This window comes from Notamacropus eugenii, chromosome 2, assembly GCF_028372415.1.
Source record: "Notamacropus eugenii isolate mMacEug1 chromosome 2, mMacEug1.pri_v2, whole genome shotgun sequence".
Lineage (NCBI taxonomy): Eukaryota > Metazoa > Chordata > Mammalia > Diprotodontia > Macropodidae > Notamacropus > Notamacropus eugenii.
In genome coordinates, this window is record NC_092873.1 from 190767964 (window position 1) to 190791652 (window position 23689).

The window sequence follows — 23689 nt, forward strand, 5'->3', positions numbered from 1 at the left end:
ATTTTACTTGCATCCTATAACCCCCTTGACAGATTTACAGCTAATATTAGATGCTTAAAAATTCACTTAATAGGTTGCATGACTTACCAAACAAGGAATGCTTTCTGCTGGTTAGCTAATAGCCTAGGACTCAGTAAGCTTGGAGAATGGGTTATAGGAGATGATGTTGTTGTTCAGTCATTCAGCCATATCCAATTCTTTTTTTTAATTTATTTATTTAACTTTTAACATTCATTTCCACAAAATTTTGGGTTCCAAATTTTCTCCCCATTTGTCCCCTCCCCCCACCCCAAAACACCGAGTATTCTAATTGCCCCTATCACCAATCTGCCCTCTCTTCTATTATCCCTCCCTTCCCTTGTCCCCATCTTCTCTTTTGTTCTGCAGGGCAAGATAACTTTCTATACCCCATTACCTGTATTTCTTATTTCCTAGTAGCAAGAACAGTACTCAACAGTTGTTCCTAAAACTTTGACTTCCAACTTCTCTTCATCCCTCCCTCCCCACCCATTCCCTTTGGGAAGGCAAGAAATTCAATATAGGCCATATCTGTGTAGTTTTGCAAATGATTTCCATTAATAATTGTGTTGTGTAAGACTAACTATATTTCCCTCCATCCTATCCTGCCCCCCATTGCTTCTATTCTCTCTTTTGACATTGTCCCTCCCCAAGAGTGCTAACTTCAAATTGCTCCCTCCTCCCATTGCCCTCCCTTCCATCATCCCCCCCACCCTGTTTATCCCCTTCTCCCCCACTTTCCTGCATTGTAAGATAGGTTTTCATACCAAAATGAGTGTGCATTTTATTCCTTCTTTTAGTCAAATGTGATGAGAGTAAGCTTCATGTTTTTCTCCCACCTCTCCTCTTTTTCCCCTCACCGAAAAGTCTTTTGCTTGCCTCTTTTATGAGAGATAATTTGCCCCATTCCATTTCTCCCTTTCTCCTCCCAATACATTTCTCTCTCACCACTTAATTTCATTTTTTTAAGATATGATCCCATCCTATTCCATTCACTCTGTACTCTGTCTGTGTTGTGTGTGTGTGTGTGTGTGTGTGTGTGTGTGTGTGTGTGTGTGTAATCCCACCCAGTACCCAGACTGAAAAGTTTCAAGAGTTACAAATATTGTCTTTCCATGTAGGAATGTAAACAGTTCAACTTTAGTAAGTCCCTTATGACTTCTCTTTGCTGCTTACCTTTTCATGCTTCTCTTCATTCTTGTGTTTGAAAGTCAAATTTTCTTTTCAGCTCTGGTCTTTTCATCAAGAATGCTTGAAAGTCCTCTATTTCATTGAAAGACCATTTTTCCCCCTGAAGTATTATACTCAGTTTTGCTGGGTAGGTGATTCTTGGTTTTAGTCCTAGTTCCTTTGACTTCTGGAATATCATATTCCAAGCCCTTCGATCCCTTAATGTAGAAGCTGCTAGATCTTGTGTTATCCTGATTGTATTTCCACAATACTTGAATTGTTTCTTTCTAGCTGCTTGAAATATTTTCTCCTTGACCTGGGAACTCTGGAATTTGGCCACAATGTTCCTAGGAGTTTCTCTTTTTGGATCTCTTTCAGGTGGTGATCTGTGGATTCCTTGAATACTTGTTTTGCCCTCTGGTTCTAGAATATCAGTTTTCCTTGACAATTTCATGAAAGATGATGTCTAGGCTCTTTTTTTGATCATGGCTTTCAGGTAGGCCCATAATTTTTAAATTGTCTCTCCTGGATCTATTTTCCAGGCCAGTTGTTTTTCCAATGAGATATTTCACATTCTCTTCCATTTTTTCATTCTTTTGGTATTGTTTTGTGATTTCTTGGTTTCTCATAAAGTCATTAGCCTCCATCTGTTCCATTCTAATTTTGAAAGAACTGTTTCCTTCAGTGAGCTTTTGAACCTCCTTTTCCATTTGGCTAATTCTGCTTTTGAAAGCATTCTTCTCCTCATTGGCTTTTTGAACCTCTTTTTCCAATTGAGTTAGCCTATTTTTCAAAGTGTTATTTTCTTCAGCATTTTTTTGGGTCTCCTTTAGCAAGGTGTTGACCTGCTTTTCTTGCATCTCTCTCATTTCTCTTCCCAGTTTTTCCTCCACCTCTCTAACTTGATTTTCAAAATCTTTTTTGAGCTCTTCCATGGCATGAGCCCACTGAATATTTATTTTGGATGTTTGGGATACAGAAGCCTTGACTTCTATGTCTTTCCCTGATGGTAAGCATTGTTCTTCCTCTTCTGAAAGGATGGGAGGAGATATCTGTTCACCAAGAAAGTAACCTTCTATGGTCTGAGTTTCCTTCCATATCCAACTCTTCATGACCCCTCCTATCCTCCACTAGTCTGTTCAAGCTCATATTAATTGCTTCCATGACATCTATTCATCTCATCCTCTGTCATCCCTTTTTCCTTTTACCCTCAATCTTTCCCCACATGTGTCTTTTTCCAATGAGTTCTGTCTTCTCATTATGTAGCCAAAGTTTTTAAGCTTCTGTTTCCAGTTTATTAGACTTTCCAGTGAATAGCCTAAACCAATTTCTTTAGGTATTGACTGAATTGATCTCTTTGCTATCTATAGGACTTTCAAAAATCTTCTCCAGCACCCTAATTTGAAAGGATTAACTCTGCAGTGCTCAGCTTTCCTTACAATCCAACACTCATATACTGCTGATGGAAAAACCATAGCTTTGCTATACAGACCTTTGTTGGCAAGGTGGTGCCTGCTTTTTAATATTCTTTCAGATTTGCTATAGCTTTTCTTCCAAGGATAAGGCATCTTAATTTCATGGATTCAGTCACCATCATCAGTGATCTCTGAGTTTAACAATATAAAATCTGACACTACTTAGATTTCTTCTCCCTCCATTAGGTGGGAAAAGATGGGAGTAGTTGCCAAGATTTTATTTTGGGTTTGTTTTTTTTTAATGTTAAGCTTCAGACCTTAAACTATATTATAAGGTAAGAGCACTGTTGAAGTGTAAAACAGACAATTTTGATTACTTTAAATTAAAATTTTCTTGTATAAATAAAATCTATGTAGCCAAGAATAAAAGGAATGTAGAAAACTGGGGGAAACTTTCATAGACTATCTTTCAGATAGGATGTGATTGAGTTGGAATACTGCTGTAGTGTAGAAAAACATGGAAAGACTCGGACTTATGAAGGAAGATACTTTCCATCCTCAGAGAAAGAGATGACAAGTACAAATAACTTTAGTGTGGTCTTACATGTATGTTATGAGTACAAATGTGTATATATGTGTATGTTTATAGATATGTATATACATTTGTATGTGTATATTTTATATCCATGCTTAATTGTAGCCTTATTTAGGGCAAGTTAGGGTAAGGCATGGGGGAAAAATTAAAGTAAAAAGTGTACAGGATAGAACAAAAAAAAAAAATATAAGGAAGCAAAGAAAAGCTGAGCAGCTTTGAAAGCAATATTTAATATTTATTATATAAGCTTTCTTAAAATGGAAATTTATTATTTTACCCTGAATCATCTCTTACAGTCTGCTGTGTACATGCAATGTTTTTCCTTGACAAAACTCTATTAGTTTCTGCCCTGCTTCATTTTGTATTCTTAAGTCCAAACGTGCCTATTATTCCAATTATTCTTTGATTTCCTAACTTTAACATTCTAATCTTCTATGATGAATGTGACATTTTTTTTTGGTGTTATTTCTAGAAGATGTTGTAGGTCTTCATAGAACTGATCAGTTTGGCCCTCTTCAGCCTCAGCGGATAGAGCACAGACTTGTATTAGTGTAATGTTGAACACTTTGCCTCGGATTTGAACAAATATCATTATCATTTTGGGGGTACGCCTTCCCCCTCATCTCTGACATTCTAGTCCTCAGTGTGACTGCTACTGTTTCTAGGTCTTCAGTCAAACAAGCATAGCTTTTAATTCCAATCTAAAAAACAATATCTGCCTCATGGTCTTGGTCCTCTATAATGATTGCCTTGCAGGATATTTGATTCCCAAAATACTAACATTTTTGCTCTAGAAACAGAAAAAAGTAGGAATACATAATCACAGATCTATATGTGTTCTATTTCATAGTGAGTGATTCTAAAAAGTTAAATCACTTTTTAGCTTGAGAAAACTTGCTAACCCTAGGGAGAATAATGGAAGTACAGCTATTCCACTGGAAGTACTTGTTCCCAAAATGTTCCTATCATTGTGCCCTGCCATATCTTCGCTAATCTTGTCTGTGAACTTGGGAACATTCTTGTTTGATCAGAACATTGATTTAGTAAATGACATTAACATTATCTATGTTTTATTGTATTTTCATCTATTTTGTTAAATATTTCCCAATTACATTTTAATCTGGTTTGGCCTGAACCACACTCAGGAGTATTGTGGCAAAGGTTTTGTGTCTAATAGCTCTAACTTAAGCATCAATTTGCTGCAGAAGGCAGGAAGGGACAGTGTCAAGTATACATGTAGAAAGGGTGGCCTTGCAAGGAGAAAGTGCATGAAGAACACATAAAAGGGTTTACACAGCTAGCGTCTGAGGTATGAGTCAAACTCAAGTCTTCCTAGAACTCAAGAGAAAGAATGGAGCTGTTTAGATAAATCTGGAAATCATCTGTCTGACTGCAAATGAACACTGTGTAATTATATCACTCATATTTCTCTCCTTTTTAAATGTCTATTTTTAGTGTGAGTTTTAAAATACACATAATTATTACTACAGGAGCATTTGTATACATGGGTTGGGGTGGGGTACAAATTCATACTTTTACTGATAAGGATGTATGATTAAAAATGTCTGAAGACTACCACTTTTTAGTTCATTTTGAAATCTAATACAGCAAAGCCTCTCTTCACAAATGCTCTTTTGCAAAGATTTATAAATTCTTAACTTTTCCATTTGAATTAGGTTATTTAGCAAAATAATGGCTATATTTATATCTGGATTAATGTTACATTAAGCTATGTTTGTTCTTCATTTTATGATTAAGGCATCAAGTAAACATTAAGTAAACTAGTTTGGGATGTCATACAGTATTTTTGATTCTGTTTTCTCTCCTTCACCATAATCAGAAGATTTTCATTTGTTCCATTCTTAGACTTTCAGCAAAATGATTTTCAAATTGTCTTTATATAGGTTTTTCCCACGTTCTGGTAAGTTAACACAAATATATGATACATTTTGTCCTTATTATTAAGGGTAATTATCAATTACCTAGATTTTTATTGGTGGCACTTAGGAAATACAGATAATACTTTTGTGAGTTTATCTAATATGTCATTACTTTGTTATGATATATACTAGCAGCAAGATCTAAATCTTTACTGTTAAAGTATTACTGTAAAACTTATTTTTTGCTAACTGCCTTGGAATTTTTACATATGTATTATGCCTTCTGCAAAGAGAGATTTTAAATCCTCCATTCCTGATGCTTATTCATTTTCTTTTTATAGTGCCTTATTACAATTTCTAAAAATTCTAAATCTATGTCAAATAAGATTATTGAAAAGTAGACAGCCTTGCTTTTTGGTGGGTGTGCTTCTAATGTTTCTCCATTTTTATAAACTATTAGCTGACAATTTTTAATATATAGTTTATCATGCTATGTAAAGTGTACATGTAAAATTCTTTCGCACAAACAAATGACATTTTACTGAAAGCTGTCTCTTCATCTAATGTTATGGTCATAACAGTCTTTTGGGAATATTAATTATGCTTGTGTTGATATTCATTAATTATATTGATCTAAAATGTTCTCTCAAACTTACCCTCCCTCCCAGTTTAGGAATCAAACCAATATTTGCTTCAGTCATGGCACTAAGTTATGTTCTTATCCTTATTACTCTTACGACACTTTGAAAACCCAGTAAAGAAAATTCATCATCTACTACTAACCATGGGAAGGCTTTTTTTAAATTTTGAATTAACTTCCCCTTTATTAAAACAGGTCCTTTACTTTAGGATAGGCCCTATTCTCCTTTCTCTTTATATTTATTTATGTGAAACACACTTCTGAGATATTGGTCAGTCAGTGACTATTTATTAAGCACTTATCATGTGCCAGACATCGTGGTAGCCACGGGGAATGCATATACAAAAACAAGAAACATAATGCCTTCAAGGAGTTTACAGCCTAATGAGGGAAGATAACACACAGAAGAGCCTGTGGGAAGGAGAGGCTAGATAAGGAAGGAGCAAGGCAGAAAAGTCCTAGAAAAGGATGGCCATGGGAGATGTGAGAAGACATTCTGAGCTAAGCACCTCCTTTGAATAGAAGGATATTTAGTGGTTTATTTAATACCAGACTCACTTAGCAATTCATTTAATTCTAGAAGTGACTGTAATTGCTTTAGAGCCTTCTTTTTTCAGATTGGAAGCTTTATTATCATTCAAAGATTCCCCACAAAATGCATCTCTCCAAAAACTTTTCAAAGTCCAAATGCTTCATACGGCTTATTAAGTTTTGATGGATAGACAACTGGGTTCATGGGCCAGGCTTCTGAATTTTATCTATGCTGGAGTCCAATTTCTCTAATTAATTTCTGTCTTCCTTGAGAAGACTGCTGTGATTTGACTGATATGATTTGACTCATAGCATGGTAATTTTGGTATTCCTATGCTGGTGGGATATTTTTCTTCTTCAAAATTGAAGTTTAACTAGGATATGTCCAGTAGAGGTGAATCCTAGGGTTCCCCCTCCAGAGTTTTTGTTTTAAATGTCTTATTTTTTTAAATTAGTTCTGAAAGATTGTACTGAATGATTTTCTAGTATATGAAATCAAGATTTTTTTGTTTTTCTAAATTTCCTGAAACATCAATAGTTCTGGAGTTGCTGCATCTTGATCAACATCTTCCAAGTTCAACATTAGATTATTTTTTCCAATTCCTTCAAACACAAAGTTATTTTCTGAGCTTGCTTTTTTTCCCACTTTATGCATTACAATTCTGCTTTTCACAGCATTAAGTCTATTGGTCTTTGCTTCTGATGTGGGGAGGAAAGAGCATTTTCTATAATGTTCTTTATACATCAAAGGATCTGATAGCTCAGGTATTACCACCAAATGGGTACAGATTGTAAGCCACTCATGCTTTCTCATTCTGTGCAATTCTTTTCCACATATCCTCATAAATCTTCCACAAAGTGGCTCAAGTATAACAGGTTATCCATCTGTTATCCCTCATTTGTTACAAATTTAGTAAACTTCTTTGATCAATCTCATATATCCTTGTTACCTGAAGAACACAAGAATCATGTCAAAATTATTGTCTTTACATATTTTGTTATTTTTCAATTCTAGCCTCACTTCCATTGGTGATTTTTTACTTTGTTAAACTCTCCTTCTGTTTGTTCTTGTGATTTTCTTACCAGTATTTACTATTATTAAACTTTTTCAAATGTGTCATTTATCCATCTGAAGGTCCTTCCAAATAATAGCTATTGTTTCTTTCTCCACCTATGTTATTCTATTAGTTTAGTCATTCAACTACTTCATATTTTTTCCAGTAGTTTCAACATATTTCTTCACCGTTTTGCTCATTTGTATTTGTTGTGACTTTTATTCAGTTTTTCTTCTCTCTGAAATTTCCGTTGTTTGTTGGGGAGATTGTGACAATACCCGCTTCCTTGGAACTTCTCATAAAGCCATATTGACCAGAAAGTCATACGTGCCTTTAAAAAAAAAAAAAATCTGTGCACCCATTTCCATCTCTTTAGAACCCTTCCCTTTCCTACTTCAAAGGAAGTTTGTGCCAGAAAGACAGCAATATGCATGACTAAAACAGCCACACTGACCCATGGATCTCACAACTGGGTATATGATAAAAGGGAGGCAAGAATCATCCTTATGCACCTCTGACATGACAGATATTAAACTGGTAACAATGATACAAAAAAAAAAAAAAATGAAAAAGACCCTGTACTCCAGGACACAAGTAAGTATATACAAAGCAAATCCAAGGCAATGAAAGGGGTGGGGAAGAACCCTAGTAGATGAAGGGGAATCTCAAGAGTCCATAGAGAAATTGTTCTTTGAGATGAGTTTTAAGACAAATAAAGATTTCTAAGAGACAAAAGGAAGAAAAGCATACATAAAATGCTTGGGGGAAAACCAGTGGAAAGTGTAAAGACAAGAACTAGAAAGTCATGCCTAAATAACAGAAAAAAGGACGGTCTGGCTGTACTACTAAAGTAAGGATAACACTGAGGTTACAAAACTTGGGTGATTAAGGAGTATGATTCCAGGACAAAGAAGTTTCGAAGAGGGGTGAATTTGAAAGAAATGATAATGCATTTTGTTTTGGCTATGTTGAGTCTGAGATGTCTATGAAATGTCCAGTTTGAAATATCCAACTGGCAGTAGAATGTAAAACTAGAGCTCAGGAGAGAGAATGCTTTTGTTTGATAAATCTGGGAATCATCTGCCTGACTACAACTAAACATGTAATTAAAACAACCAAACTCAAAGAAGAGTTAAGAAAATATACCTCCCTCCTCCCTTTGCAGAGACAATTCATAAATGCAGAACATTGTACATGCTGTCAGACATGATGATTGTTCATTAATTTCACTAAACTATTTTTTCTTCCTTTTAAAAAAAAAAGAAGTTAGGTAGTGTTACAGCAGTAGTGCAAAGGAAGTTAATGTAAAAACAAAAGACAGCAGTACAACTAATATTTGGGGGAACAGGGAGGTGGAGATAAGAGGATTGATAACGCTATTCTCCTGTGAGTGTCACATGTCCTGTAGAATTTTAAACCTTGAGATCCTACCTAGCCTTTCTTTACTCATTGAAATCTCCTATCCCAAAATCTGAAGTGCACAGAAGAATGACCAACTTCTGCCTCTTATCTACAATAAAATCTAAAATGTAGTAACTGTTACTTCCAAAGGTTTTCATCATTTCTATTTCATTAACCAGATACTTCCCACTGTTCAAAACCAGATCCAAAATTACTGTTCTATGATCATTTCCTCCAGTTTTTTGGGGGGAAAATGTTGCTTTAAGACAAATCAAGAACTTAACATCTGCTGTGCTTTTATCAGTGTTTCAGCAAATATTCAAGTAATTGATGTCATTCATTTTTAACTAAGGCCACTTGCACCTCCATGTCAAATTTGGGATTTGTTTCTTCTTTTTTTCATCCATTTCCTCATCCTAGATTGGTAGTATGTACTGTCCAACATGCAGCCCTTGCTGACCTCAACACTCCCTACCCCAGACTATATTAAAATGTAATTAGGTAATATTAAACAAAATTTAAAAATACGTTAGAACAAAGAACATTATTATGTGGTTTTCTAAGTTAATATGTGGCTGAAAGAAATCCCTATGTATGATTTAGTGGCCCCCATTTCTATTTGTTTAATATCACTAATATACACTACCACAATACTGCCCCTCCAATTAATGTTATCCAATCCCTTCCCTTGCCAGTTCATGGCCTCACAGAAGTAAAACTTTTTGACACACAATAATACTGCAATGCTCCTTTTATTTAATCTACTTTTTGTTAAACATGTTATATACTCTTCCATGTCCATAATCTAATTATGAGTCATACCTCTGATCAAACTTCAGTGATATCTGTACAGCAGTGTTACCTTCTTTAAGTAAAACTCCCAGTTTACCTTCTCAACTACACTCTGTACATTTACAGAAAGATATGTGAAGCTGTAGATTTTACTGCTTACCTTCTAGAGTACTGGCTCCTTGAAAAACATTGATCGTCTCCAATGATGTTCTTCCTATGAAGTACCACCTACTCTCTATGATATTTGATTTGGGAAAAATAGGTGGGCAATTCTTTCCTTCCCTCTCCATTTTCAGTTTAAAGCTCTCTTGAGAACGTTCATAAAAATTCACAGGTTAATATATTATTTAACTAGTACTGGTGAAATGTGCACCATCCCTCTTCAAGAGTTCACCATTCCAGTACATAAATCAGGATTAGAAATCAAAATCCCAATTCTCAAGCATTATTTGCTCAATCAGCTATCTTCTTCCAAAATCCCTATCTTCAACTGAAAGTGGTGACAAATAAATTAGCTGTGCCTCTCTGGTCTTCAATTCCTTTCCCTGGACTCCATAAAACCCAGAAATTTTTTATAGATCTCTTTAGGCAATGTCATTTACCATTACCAAGAGTCAATTTTGCCAAGGTGGGAGAGGTTGTTATATCCTGAATGTATACCCAGGAAAGTAAGCATTACTCTTGCTATTATGCTGACAGATGGTCACCATGATAACCCTCAGTAAAGAGTCACCAAACACCATACTGGATATCTTCTACACTAGTAGATCCTATGGATCTCCATAAAAATTCCTTGGAACCTAAAAAGCTGTTTCTTCCACAGAAGATACAGGGAAATATTTCATCCATATTATATAGCCCTATAATAGTAACATGGCTTTTCTTCTCTGTTTTACCTTCCTTTTCCATATTCCAATCTCCTGACTCAGATGAGGATTCCCTTCTTCCTACTCAGATTCTTTTCTCTTCTTAGTTTTCCCTCTAAAGTACTTCCATTATTTCAGGAATTTATTCTCCCTGATGATATAAAGAAGAAAGACATATGTATAGCCTTTCCAGTTTCTCATCTAACTAGAAGGGTCAACTCATATTTTAAGTCAATGTAGTAGTTACTCTGCCCTAAGAGAAACATGAATATAGGGTATACAACAGATAGTAGGCACTAAATAAATATTTATTGATTGACTGAATGTCTCCTTGCCTTCCAAATTTGCTATAACAGAGATATTAATTCTCAGTATCGAACAGCTAAACGTCTATTTGTCTGCCTGGTAATACTTGGTGAAAAGCCCTTTTTTCTGAGCCTTTCCAGTCTATTTTACCCTTTACTTGACTGTTCAAGAGCAACTTACCTGCAATGAAAAGATTCCTGCCAAAGCTTAAACCAAACAGAAGCTATCTCAGTTAGTGTGTCTACAAAGCCTTAGGAAGAAACCCAGCTATTTTTCCCCTTCTTCCTCTATATGCTCTTATAAAAAGTTCAGACTTTGACTCTCTCTTTCTCTCATCTTGCCTCTTCAATCAATTATGAAGTTACTGCTTGTATTATAACAAAATGTACACAGGCAAGTGTTTCATCTCACTTTGAAAACTGTTTTGCGGTTTTAGAAAAACATCTCTTTACAATTAATTCCTACAATGAGCAGATATGAGTGAATGTCTAGCTTCAATCTTAAGGATCTTGTCAGTTATAAATGCAGCTTTTGCCATAGACTGTCTGTCTCCTGTTTCTCGATCTTGATAACCAAGAGGCAAAGCCAATGTGACCAGGTCTTCAAGTTAATGCATATCTGTAACTTGAAGTTTACAGGAGAATCTGGGAAAGTGATTCAGTGTAGAAGAGCAATTAAAAAAACTTAGCTCCATATCAGTACCCTGATTTGAGAGAAAAGCAGAGAGTATGGGAAAACTTTTACCTTGGTTCTAATAATATATCATTTCTCCTTCCTCATTCAACCACCACTTTTTCTACTTTTTCAATAAGCAATCTATGATAAAGTTTTGCTTTCACAGAATTAGCCAGTCCTAAAGGTTGCAAACAAAAACTTTTTTCTTTAGAATTTATCAGAATATACTTTTGAAGAATGCATACTAAATTTTAAAATTATATTTATAATACATTTAAACATTAAGTTATTAAAATATTCACAATAGAAGTGAGTCACCATAAAAGAAACCAATTTTAACATAAAGGAATACCATTCTGTTCCTCAAATTTTCCCCTATATTGTATGTTCAAATAACTACATATGCTATCATCTTGTTCCTTTTACTCCTTTTTTACATTTGTATTCAACTCAATAGCCTGCAAGCATCCCTACTTCCCTTCATAAAAGCCTTCTAACAACAGAAAAGTGAAACTCATACAAAAACAAATAATCATTAAATCATCACTTCAGTTAAGAGACTTCTTATTAATAATATGTATTGTGATCTTATGAATATTTTCACCCAAAGAGTTTTACTGTTGAATTATGCCATCAAATTAACTACTCAAAAGGGATTGTGGCCTCTTTCACATTTAACTGAAGAATCATTGAATACTTATGAAATTAACATGTATTCATAAAAATAGTTTCAAATATTAACACCATCTAAAATAACTAACATGATAAAATAAAGAACTGTGTTTATATTCACTTACTGCAATCTCTCTACAAGCCGACATGGATATTCCTGTGCCTTCAATTTGCTTCAATGCATATTCCTTTTCATCTTTTCTGCACATAAACAAAAAATCATCATTTTATTTTTCTATAAGTTATCTTCAAATTTAAAAATTATAAATCCAGAAATAATAGTCTCCCTAAAATGAATCATGAAATGAAAAAAGTTTTCTCAATGTTAAGAAACTTTTTTTTCAAAATCTCTGTAATGCTTCATAAATATTTTTGGCATTGGCATCTCAGCTACAGAAAAGTGAACATTCAAGAAGAAATTCACACCAACTTATAACAAAAACCATTGACAAACTTCTGAATATAACATTAAGACAGTAATTAGAATACTGACATAAAAATGTTTATTTATATAAGTTTTGAGTTTTTAAGAATAAATAAGGATATTACAGGAAAAATATCATTCTCACTCAAGATCAAGAGTCTACAGAAGCATTCTAATGGAACCAGGCACACAAAAAAAATCAATTTATTGGTAAGTCTTATGTCTTAAAGTAGTGGCAATATTGGAAATACTCACAAGAATCAAGAACTAGAGAGGGGAATGTTTGCTCATTAACCTGTGTAAGCGTTTTTGTACTGCACAAGATACAAGGCCTAAAACATCCAATAGATGCTACTGCTGTTACCAGAATTTTGTTTTATACTCAATTATCACTGCTTACCACTTGCTTAGTAAAAGTTACAAGTAGACGTTCCAACAAATTCTACCACTTGAAGAAACAAAAGATGTGGTAGAAGGGTATAGGGAGAAATTCCAACCCTCAGGAGACAGAGCAGAAAAAGAGTGACTGGTTTCACACAGCAGGATTAATACCAGGAGCAACAACTCCTAAAGCTTTGTTGTATTTATCATGTTTTTGAAGTCCCATGTGCCATGGAAAGAGCTCAAAAGAAACTATTCTGATCTCAGATATTCACCTAATTCCATGAATATATCTGGGTAGCTTTGAAAAACAGTATGCAGCTATCCCTCATTTTTCTTTCCTATTCTTGCTATTTAATATAAGAAGTCATAAAGTCCTTTTTAAAACTAAGAGCTATTTTAAAAAATATTTTCATATGTGCAAATGTTTAGATCATGTCAAAATTTAGGCTACAGGGTCCTTAAGTTATATACACTTCTTTCAAGGTTGAAAAAAGGAATACTTTTTCAAATTCTTCTATGAAAGACTAAGGAAATAAACTGAATTTTGGTAAAGAAAAAAATTAAAATCACTAAAAAAAATAGTGGGAAAACTCAAAATGTCCTATATCTTTCAAACTGGCATCAGATTTTTAGCATATGAGTTGAGAGTTAATATACTGCAAGAAAAAAAATATCCAATGCCATTCTTTCCACTTAATATATAACCACTCAACTTCTGTTCACATGTTAAAGAAGTAGAGATGGAAAATAAGGAGCAGGGAACCAAATACCCAAATACCCAAACTCCAAATGCTTCTTTGTCCCATATTATTGTATGGGTTAATGCATCAGCATATCTTTGCATGGTCTGATTTAATATTTTCAAGTAAACTCCATGAAAGTCATGAATGTTTTTTTTAAGCATCAAATGCCTGATACTGCAATTTTGTTTAATAAATACTAATAAAATGTTATGTCAGAATCCAGACAAAATTTTCATATGCAACCACAATAATTTAAACAAAAATATTTTAATCCCCTTTCCCTCACATGAAATACTACATAAACTCAAAAATTGTATAGTTTTATTTTTAATACTGTAAGGAAGATACAATCTGGAGGAGTAATAGTTGCTATGGAAACTATAAGATTCTTTTTTTACAAGTGAAAGAATAAAATTATCACATATTAATGCCTTTTGAATTCCAAATCTAGACTGTCAGAGGAATTTGATAACTTGAGAAACACAGAATGAAAAAAGGTCTCAGTTTCTATCTTCAATTATTCAAACATTTAGTAAGCATCTATTGTATGCACAGCACTAAGCTAACACTGGACAAGATACAAAATTAAGTTCAGAATCCCTGTCCTCATGAAGCTAAAGTCTAGTAGGGAGATAGCACATACAAGGTAACTGTAATACAAAATTTATAATTAAATTAATTAGAATAGGTACTTGACTTTAAATTATCCTGGTATAGAAAATTCTCAGGTGAAAAAATTTCCCTCTGCAAATGCAGATCAGTACCTTCTCTTCAATTTACAGCCTGAAGTGACCTAAAGCACAGAGGTTAAATTGACTTGCCTAGAGTCACATTGCCAGTATATGTCAAAGGTAAGACTTCAACTCAGATCTTCCTAGCTTCAAAGGTCAGCTATCTAATTATACACTACTTACTACTGCATCTAGTGCATTAAAGAAGTACAAAAAGTACTTTGTAAGGAAGAACAAGGGTACCAGTTTGAAGGGTCAACAAAGAGAACTTTATGGAGGAAGTATTTAAGTCCAATATTAAAAACAGACTTTCAAAGAAGGGTAGGAATTTCAAGAGGCCAGGTTGAGGTAGAATATTCGAGGGATAGCTAACAACAGCCAAGTAACAGAAGGAAGCACAGAATGTTCAGGAGACAGAGTTGTTTGGCTGAATGAGAAAGTATAAAGCAGGAAGTAACAGTCAATAAGAATATTAAGGTATGGGGCCTAATATTATAAAAGGTCTTAAATGCCAGGCAAAGGAATCTCAATTTGAATCAGTAGGAAATAAAAGAAGTCACAAAAAAATTTTAAACAAGGGAGATAATCAAGTTTATTCACAAGGAAGATTAGGAAGCTACAAGTATAACAGGTAGATTGAAAAGTGAAAAAGTGAGGTCAGGAAGACTGGTTAGGTTCCTGTAAGTGGTTACAGTAGATTAATAGGAAGGAATACAGTGAACTCCCCCACCCAAAAATCAAAACAAAAAAACTCCTCTAAACAGATGTAGAAAGTGTACTAGACGAATCTTGATCAAGAATTACAAGGAAAAAAAAACCACAAGTCATTTTTCCTGCCCAGTATGATAAGGAGGTAGACAGTGAGGCCTCTAGACACTGGGGATGAGATACTGTCAGTGGGAGCTCAAGAGAACATTTCAGTGCAGGGAAAAGCTGTGTACCTGGGCAAGATAAGGTCCCAGATCCAGAAAAGAGGAACTGAAACATGAGTAGGCTGAAAGAATAGGTACCAAGTGGTAGTTCTACCACTTACTATCCAGTCTCAGAGTAGATCTGAGGTATGGCACTGCAGGGTGAAGAGTGGCTGCGTGGGCCTTAGGGCTTTGCACCTAAAAAGAGCAAGTTCAAAAGCAAGGTATCACTCAGATCCCAAGAGGGGAGTGGGATCTCAGTTCCAGGCTCATCTAGTTTGAATTTCATACCTGATATCTGTCTCCCTGTGCTAACCTAGGCTGAAAAAATGACTCACCATGATCTTACTTTAAAATTCCTGATCAAGATTCAATCTGGTAGATGTTCTAGATCTACTGGAGGACAGGGGGTGGAGCAGGGGTGGGAAAGGGAAGGAAGAGAAGGGAAGTTCTCCTATAGCTGAATTACCAGGGCTAATAATACCTGAGTCCAGCAGCTTTCTACTTCAAGAGGCAAACCCAAAAATCTGTTGCTGCTCAAACCCAAACCCATGTTAGGAACTTGCAGCACTGAGACCAGGAAAACAATGTTCAGACTTTATTCTCAATTAGACCACTGTGGGAGTACTGGGAGCATGCATGTAGTCAATAAACACTTACTGTAATACATAAATATTTATTTGACTTCTACAATGTAGACTAGTAAACACTAAGAATACAAATACAAAATAGACAGATTCCACCTTCAAAGGGCTTACAATCTAACGGAACAGACAACATACAAAAGAAAGGTGCGAAGGGGGAGGGGGGAAAAAAGCCCCAGCACAGGGGACATGATGGAAAAGTCTAAAGCAGAGTAGTCAGGTGGGAAATGTTTCCAAGAACAAACTCTGAGCTGACCCAGAGATCTTGAAATAAAGCAATACTCAATACCCCAAGAAAATAAATCAAATTAGACCTCCAATCCAAAAGCGTACAGAATACAAATATAACATCAAGTCCAAAAGTCAGAAAAACAGTTTGAAAAGATGGACAAATAAAAAGCTACTATTGTGATAGGGACACTCAAGACATAAACCCAGGAGAGAATAACTGTAAAACATCTTACAAACAAAATCTCAAAGAAAAACACAGGTGAGGCATAAATTCAACTATATTTCCAAGAAAAGTGGAATCAAGAGTTTAAAAAGTTTTTTATTTTCTATAAGTGAAATGAGAACAAAAGAAGTGAAAAGCAGAAGATTTGAAACAAGAGGCAAAGCTTACCCAAGAAAAAAACTCCCTAAAAATGAGAACAGATCAAAGAGCAGCTAATAATTCCACAAAAAAATAAGAATAAAATAAAGTCAAAAAATTGAACTCTCCTCTCTCTCTCTCTCTCTCTCTCTCTCTCTCACACACACACACACACACACACACACACACACAAATGCACAGCAAAAACAACTGACCTGTAAGAAAGACTGAGAAAAAATTTAAAAATCATTAAAGAACCTAGATATATATCCAGAAATCTTAAATAAAACTGCCCAGATTTCTTAGAACCTGATGGCAAAGTGGAAACAGAACAAATTCACTTGTCACTACCCCCAAGAAATCCCAAAATGAAGACTCGCAGGAATAGTATAGCCAAAATCCAAAGCATCCAAGTCAAAGGAAAAATGTCAAAAGTCAGAAAGAAAGAATTCAAATACTGGGGAGCTAAAGTCACGATCACACACAATTTAGCAGCCACCATTATAAAGGAGTGGAGATATTCCTGAGGCTTACACTCAAAAATAACTTACCTAGAAAAACTGAATATAATCATACAGAGGAAAAAATGGACCTTTAACAAGACACAGACCATTCCTGAAGAACACAACTGCATAGGAACTTTGAAGTTCAAACACAAGAGCAAAGAGAAACATAAAAGTAAACAGACAAACTTATACAGGACTAAACAAAGATAAACTCATATTCTAATATGGGGAAATGATGTGTCCCTTCTGAACACCATCATTGTCAGGGGTTACAGAGTACTTGCTATGTTTTGATGATCAAAGCCAGTACCAGATGGCTCCAGCACACTCCTGAATAATACCAACTTTCATTTTTCCTTCTATTTTATCACAATTTTATTAACCTGACTAAATATTTGTTCTAACTACAGTGAAAGGAAGAGGAACTTTGCTACACCTACCACCCCCTCAAGCTCTCGTTCTTCTTCTCCCATCCTTCTCTCAGTCAGACTCCTAGGTTATAAACTTAAATCACAAAACTCCTAGTCTACACTTTGCCTCCACTTTTCTTCTTGTTGATTCAATATTTTGCAGTCGAATTTCCTACCTTACCATCTATCTCCTAACTAAGCAAGTGTTTCTTAACTGCCAAATCCAATAGTCTTTTCTCAGCCCCATCCTTTTCCACCTCCCTGATAATTACACCTGTTGACCATCTCTCTCCTCTTGATACCACCTCTGGATTTTTGTGGCCCTATTCTCTCCGGGTTCTCTTCCTACTTTATCCAAGTGCCCCTTCTCAGTCTCCTTTGCAGCCTCATCACTAATAACATATCCCTTACAGTGGGTGTTCCTCCAAGGTTCTGTTCTTAGACCCTAGTCATTTTTCTCTTTACTCTCTCTTTTGAAGACCCCAATTAAAACCATGAGTTTAATTAACTTATCTCTAGGCAGATTACTCACAGATAACTAGCACATTTCTTCGCAGAATTTCAACATCTTATTACCAACTGCCTAGTAGAGATTTAAAAGTGATTATTCTCAAAATATCTCAAACTAAACACATGCAAATCAGAAGTTACACACACAGACACAGACACACACACACTACCCCTCTTCCCACCTAACCCATTTCTAAGCATCATTATTCTTTCCAATCTTCCAGGTCATAGCCTCAGTAATACCCTGTCACCCTACATAATCAACTGCCTCTACTTCTACAAAATCTCATTTAAAAAAAAAATCCTCTTCTCTATTGATAGCCTTCAAGCCTTTTTCACCTTTTGCATGAACTACTGCCATAGCCTCTTATTGGTCTCACTGCCTAATATCTCACCCCACTCTAATCCATCCTAAATTCAGCTTGGATCTAATCATTGTTAACAGAATTTTTACTAAGCCAGTCCAACCTGAGAATGCTTGGAGCCCGGCCTAGAGATGGGAGTGCTAGCAATCAAGGAGGTTAATTAATTAATCAAGTAGGGTATAATCATTTCAGGGTGAGGAATATTCTCTTAGCCCACAGTAAAAGCACAGGTTATATACAAATCATATATAAATCACAAGTGAGAAAGGAGGAGGGAAGGTAGATTACAAACAATTGTTTAGTGGTTTCCCACAAGAAAGCCACAAATCCTACAACACAACAATTCCCAAGTCAAGTCTTTGGGGTTCATGACCACCTCCACTAGGATACAGAACCATAGTTCTATGACAGGAGTAGGTTCCACAGTCTCTGATTCACTTCACTTAAGGTCCTGTGATTGTGAGTATTGTCTAAGTTTTGACTGATCAGTTCAAGCTACATTGTGAGCTCTGACTCATGAGCCAGAGATGCAGTTCTTGAGACAACCAAAGAGCCAGGGAAGCTCTTGAAAAAAGGAAACAACTTTTAAATAATTCTGAGTTCTGATCACCATGATGACCAATCAGAACTTCAGAAGATTGATGATGAATCATATTGCCTATCCTCTTAACGGAAAAATGATGGACTCTAGGAGTACAGAATCAGGCATGCATTTTCAGATGCAGCCAATAAGCCAGTGTACATAGTAATGTTTACTATGTACCAGGCCCTATGCAGAGTACTACAGAGACAAAAAAAAGCAAAACTCCCTCCACTGGTTAAGAGAGCATGGCCTAATACAAAACCCCAATTTGGAAATGTGGCAAGAGTGAGTAATCCTTCTCTTACTCATCCCCCTCAAAAAAGACACAATATAAAGAGTTGTTATGGTGTCAGAGGTATCTAAGATTAAAGTCATAAGATACAAAACAACTACAAGTAAAGTATCAGAGAAAAAATATAGTTTGGTCAAAAAGTAAACTAGAATTCCTGGAAGAAATTAATCAAGAAATAAACAAAAAAGTTTTTTTTTAATTATAAGTGAAATAAAAATGCTAGAGGAAAAAAGTGAAAAACAAGAACTCTGAAGGAAAGACATGAAAGGAGAATTAACAGCTAAATATAAGAAGTATAAAACTTTACCCAAGTAACAAACTGCTTGAATATAGAATAAATCAAACAAATTTTAGGGGTCAGTGCCAAAATGGTGAAGTAAAGAAAGGGAAACCTGAGATCTCCCAAATTCCCTTCTAAACAACTTTAAAATAATACCTCAAAATGAATTCTGAAATAGCAGAACCAACAAAGGCACAAGGTGAAACAATTTTCCAGGCCTACAATAGGAAAGGTCTGTCTCAATGAGTTAAAAGTAAAATGTAGTCTAATATAGGCAGTGCCCCAGCAAGACAGCTGAAAGCTTTAAGGGTTCATGAATCAGAGGCTAGTGATTATTGGATCTCTCAGCCTACAGTCGGTGAGGGGTTGGACAACTGGTCAGAAAGATATTTGCAGGGACATTTTGCTGGTACTAGGTACAGGATTTAGGGATCCAGGTCACACAGTCCCAGGGCAAGGAGGAGTACTAGCAGATTCAAGGTCACAGCCACAGGAGTGCAGGGACTGGGTCAAAGTTTGAAGGAAGAAAAGAGTGCCTATGGTCATTCACAGATCAGGGCACGGGTCAGAAGAGCAGTGACCACACCTCTCATTAGATCTTACCACCTTGGAAGAAGTAAAAACTTACAAGTCTCAAGAATTAGCTCTTAGCTCTTAGCAAGTCTCAAGAATTAGCTCTTAGCAATTTGGAACTATGCCCAAAGGGCTACAAAAATGTGCATACCCTTTGACCCAGCAATATCGCTACTAGGACTATATCCCCAAGAGATCATAAAAATGGGAAAGGGTCCCACATGTACAAAAATATTTATAGCAGCACTCTATGTAGTTGCCAAAAACTGGAAGTCAAGGGGATGTCCATCAACTGGGGAATGGCTGAATAAAGTATGGTATATGAATGTAATGGAGTACTATTGTGCCATAAGAAATGATGAACAAGAAGACTTCAGAGAGGCCTGGAAGGACTTATATGACCTGATGCTGAGTGAAAGGAGCAGAACCAGGAGAACTCTGTGCACAGCAATGACCACAGTGTGCAATAACACAAGAACTTCTTAAAAAAAAAAATCCCAATGGTGGTTTTCTAAGGCAAAATGCCTTCCACACTCAGAGAAAGAAATATGGAAGTCATTTGCAGAATGTAGCAGATCATGTTTGTGTGTGTGTGTTTTTGTGTATCATGTTTTGATTTGTTATATGATTTCTTCCATTTATTTTAGTCCGACTACACAGCATGACTACAGTGAAAATGTACTCAATAGGAAAGTATATGTAGAACCTATACAGAATTGTATGCAGTCGTGGGGAGGGAGGGGGGTGGTGGGGGGATAAAATCTCAATTGTATGGCAGTGATTGTTAAACATTAAAAAATAATAATAATAAAATAAGAAAAAAAAAGAATTAGCTCTTAAAATAGCATCACAAAAACCTTGAACCTTGGGACAGTATCCCATCTACCCCAGGAACTGAGCCCAACTTTAACAAAGTTAAAAGTCAAAAACATGAGCAAATAACAAAAAAAGATGACCTAACCACAGAAAGTTAGTGTGGTAGTAGTCCTCATTCTTTTTGACCTCCCTACAGCCTTTGACCCTCTAACTGTAGGTGTCCTCCAAGGCCCTGTGCTGGGGCTGTCTTCTCTCGGCCCTCTGTACTATTTCACTTGGTGATCTTATCACCTCCCATGGACTTTAAAAATCCAATAAGAGAGGAAGAGGAAAAACTGGGAAAAAAAACGAGAGTGATAAGAGAATCATGAAAATCAAGTAAACACCTTGATAAAGGAAGCACAAAAAATGTAAAAAAAAGTACAAAAACTTACTGAAGAAAACAACTCCTTAAAAAGTAGAATTGGCCCAACAGAAAAGGAGATTCAAAAGCTCACTGAAGAAAATAATTTCTTAAAACTTAGAAATGGGTAAATGAAAACTAATGACTCCATCTGACATCAACAAATAAAACAAAAACATAAGAATGAAAACATGTAAGAAAATGAGAAGTATCTTACTGGTAAAAACAACTGACCTAGAAAACAGATGAAAGAGAGATCATTTAAGAATTATTAGACTGCCTCAAAGTCATGATCAAGAAAAAGGATCCTGGACATCACCTTTCAAGAAATTGGGGGGGGGGGGGGGGGGGGAGGCGGAGCCAAGATGGCGGAGTAGAAAGACACACATACGCTAGCTCCAAACCCACAGCCCATAAAATATCTGTAGAAAAGAACTCCCAACAAATTCTGGAGCAGCAGAAGCCACAGAACAATGGAGCAGGCAAAAGGTCCATCTCGCCCTGGACCCGGGAGCCGAGCCCAGCCCTGCCCTGCCTTGGCCGCGCAGCACCGAGAGGAGAAGATCCGAGCAGGCTTCAGGGACGGAATCTCCAGCAGCCGCACGGGTCCTTCCACCCACTGGCCCCAAAGGTTGGTGAGAGGGTCTTCTCAGCTTGCCAAGAGGGGAGTGGGGTTCCCCCATAACTCAGGCCCCCTCGGGAGGCAGCAGCGGAGGCAGGAGCAGACCTGGGCTCCCCAAGCAGGCAGGAGCTAGGATCCATTGTTGAATGTCTCTGCATAAACCCCCTGAGGGAACTGAGCCTGGGTGGCAGCCCTGCCCCCACCTGAGCAGCTGAACTTAATCTCATACTGAATAGCAGCCCTGCCCCTGCCAAAGCCCTGAGGCTGGGAAGCAGCATTTGAATCTCAGGCCCTAAGTGCTGGCTGGGAGGATCAGGAGGCGAGGTGGGTGTGAGGAGAATATTCAGAGGTCAAGTCACTGGCTAGGAAAATGCCCAGAAAAGGGAAAAAAAATAAGACTATAGAAGGTTACTTTCTTGGTGAACAGGTATTTCCTCCCTTCCTTTCTGATGAGGAAGAACACTGCTTACCATCAGGCAAAGACACAGAAGTCAAGGCTTCTGGATCCCAGCCCACCCAATGGGCTCAGGCCATGGGAGAGCTCAAAAAGGATTTTGAAAATCAAGTTAGAGAGGTGGAGGAAAAACTGGGAAGAGAAATGAGAGACATGCAAGTAAAGCATGAAAAACAAGTAAACACCCTACTAAAGGAAACCCAAAAAAATGCTGAAGAAAATAACACCTTGAAAAATAGACTAACTCAACTGACAAAAGAGGTTCAAAAAGCCAATGAGGAGAAGAATGCTTTCAAAAGCAGAATCAGCCAAATGGAAAAGGAGGTTCAAAAGCTCACTGAAGAAAATAGTTCTTTCAAAATTAGAATGGGACAGATGGAGGCTAATGACTTTATGAGAAACTAAGAAATCACAAAACAAAACCAAAAGAAGGAAAAAATGGAAGAGAATGTGAAATATCTCATTGGAAAAACAACTGACCTGGAAAATTGATCCAGGAGAGACAATTTAAAAATTATGGGCCTACCTGAAAGCCAGGATCAAAAAAAGAGCCTAGACATCATCTTTCATGAAATTATCAAGGAAAACTGCCCTGAGATTCTAGAACCAGAGGGCAAAATAAATATTCAAGGAATCCACAGATCACCACCTGAAAGAGATCCAAAAAGAGAAACTCCTGGGAACATTGTGGCCAAATTCCAGAGTTCCCAGGTCAAGGAGAAAATATTGCAAGCAGCTAGAAAGAAACAATTCAAGTATTGTGGAAATACAATCAGGATAACACAAGATCTAGCAGCTTCTACATTAAGGGATTGAAGGGCATGGAATAGGATATTCCAAAAGTCAAAGGAACTAGGACTAAAACCAAGAATCACCTACCCAGCAAAACTGAGTATAATACTTCAGGGGAAAAAATGGTCTTTCAATGAAATTGGGGACTTTCAAGCATTCTTGATGAAAAGACCAGAGCTGAAAAGAAAATCTGACTTTCAAATACAAGAATGAAGAGAAGCATGAAAAGGTAAACAGCAAAGAGAAGTCATAAGGGACTTACTAAAGTTGAACTGTTTACATTCCTACATGGAAAGACAATATTTGTAACTCTTGAAACTTTTCAGTCTCTGGGTAGTGGGTGGGATTACACACACACACACACACACACACACACACACACACACACACACACACACACACACCACACACAGAGCACAGAGTGAATGGAATAGGATGGGATCATATCTTAAAAAAATGAAATTAAGGGGTGAGAGAGAAAAATATTGGGAGGAGAAAGGGAGAAATGGAATGGGACAAATTATCTCTCATAAAAGAGGCAAGCAAAAGACTTTATAGTGGAGGGAAAAAGAAGGGAGATGAGAGAAAAACATGAAGTTTACTCTCATCACATTCCACTAAAGGAAGGAATAAAATGC

General features: G+C 36.4%; 1 protein-coding gene across 4 annotated transcripts in view; it reads right to left on the bottom strand.

Moving 5' to 3' along the window:
- CDK19 (cyclin dependent kinase 19) overlaps positions 1-23689 on the bottom strand; it is a 214425-nt gene that overhangs the window by 135688 nt on the left and 55048 nt on the right. For 3 of the 4 annotated variants that reach the window (XM_072643048.1, XM_072643046.1, XM_072643049.1), the window contains one exon: positions 12142-12217. In XM_072643048.1, the coding sequence (XP_072499149.1) occupies positions 12142-12217 (76 nt within the window). Of the gene's footprint in view, positions 1-10393; positions 10515-12141; positions 12221-23689 lie in introns of those variants that run through there. The other variant, XM_072643050.1, reaches the window with a different exon arrangement.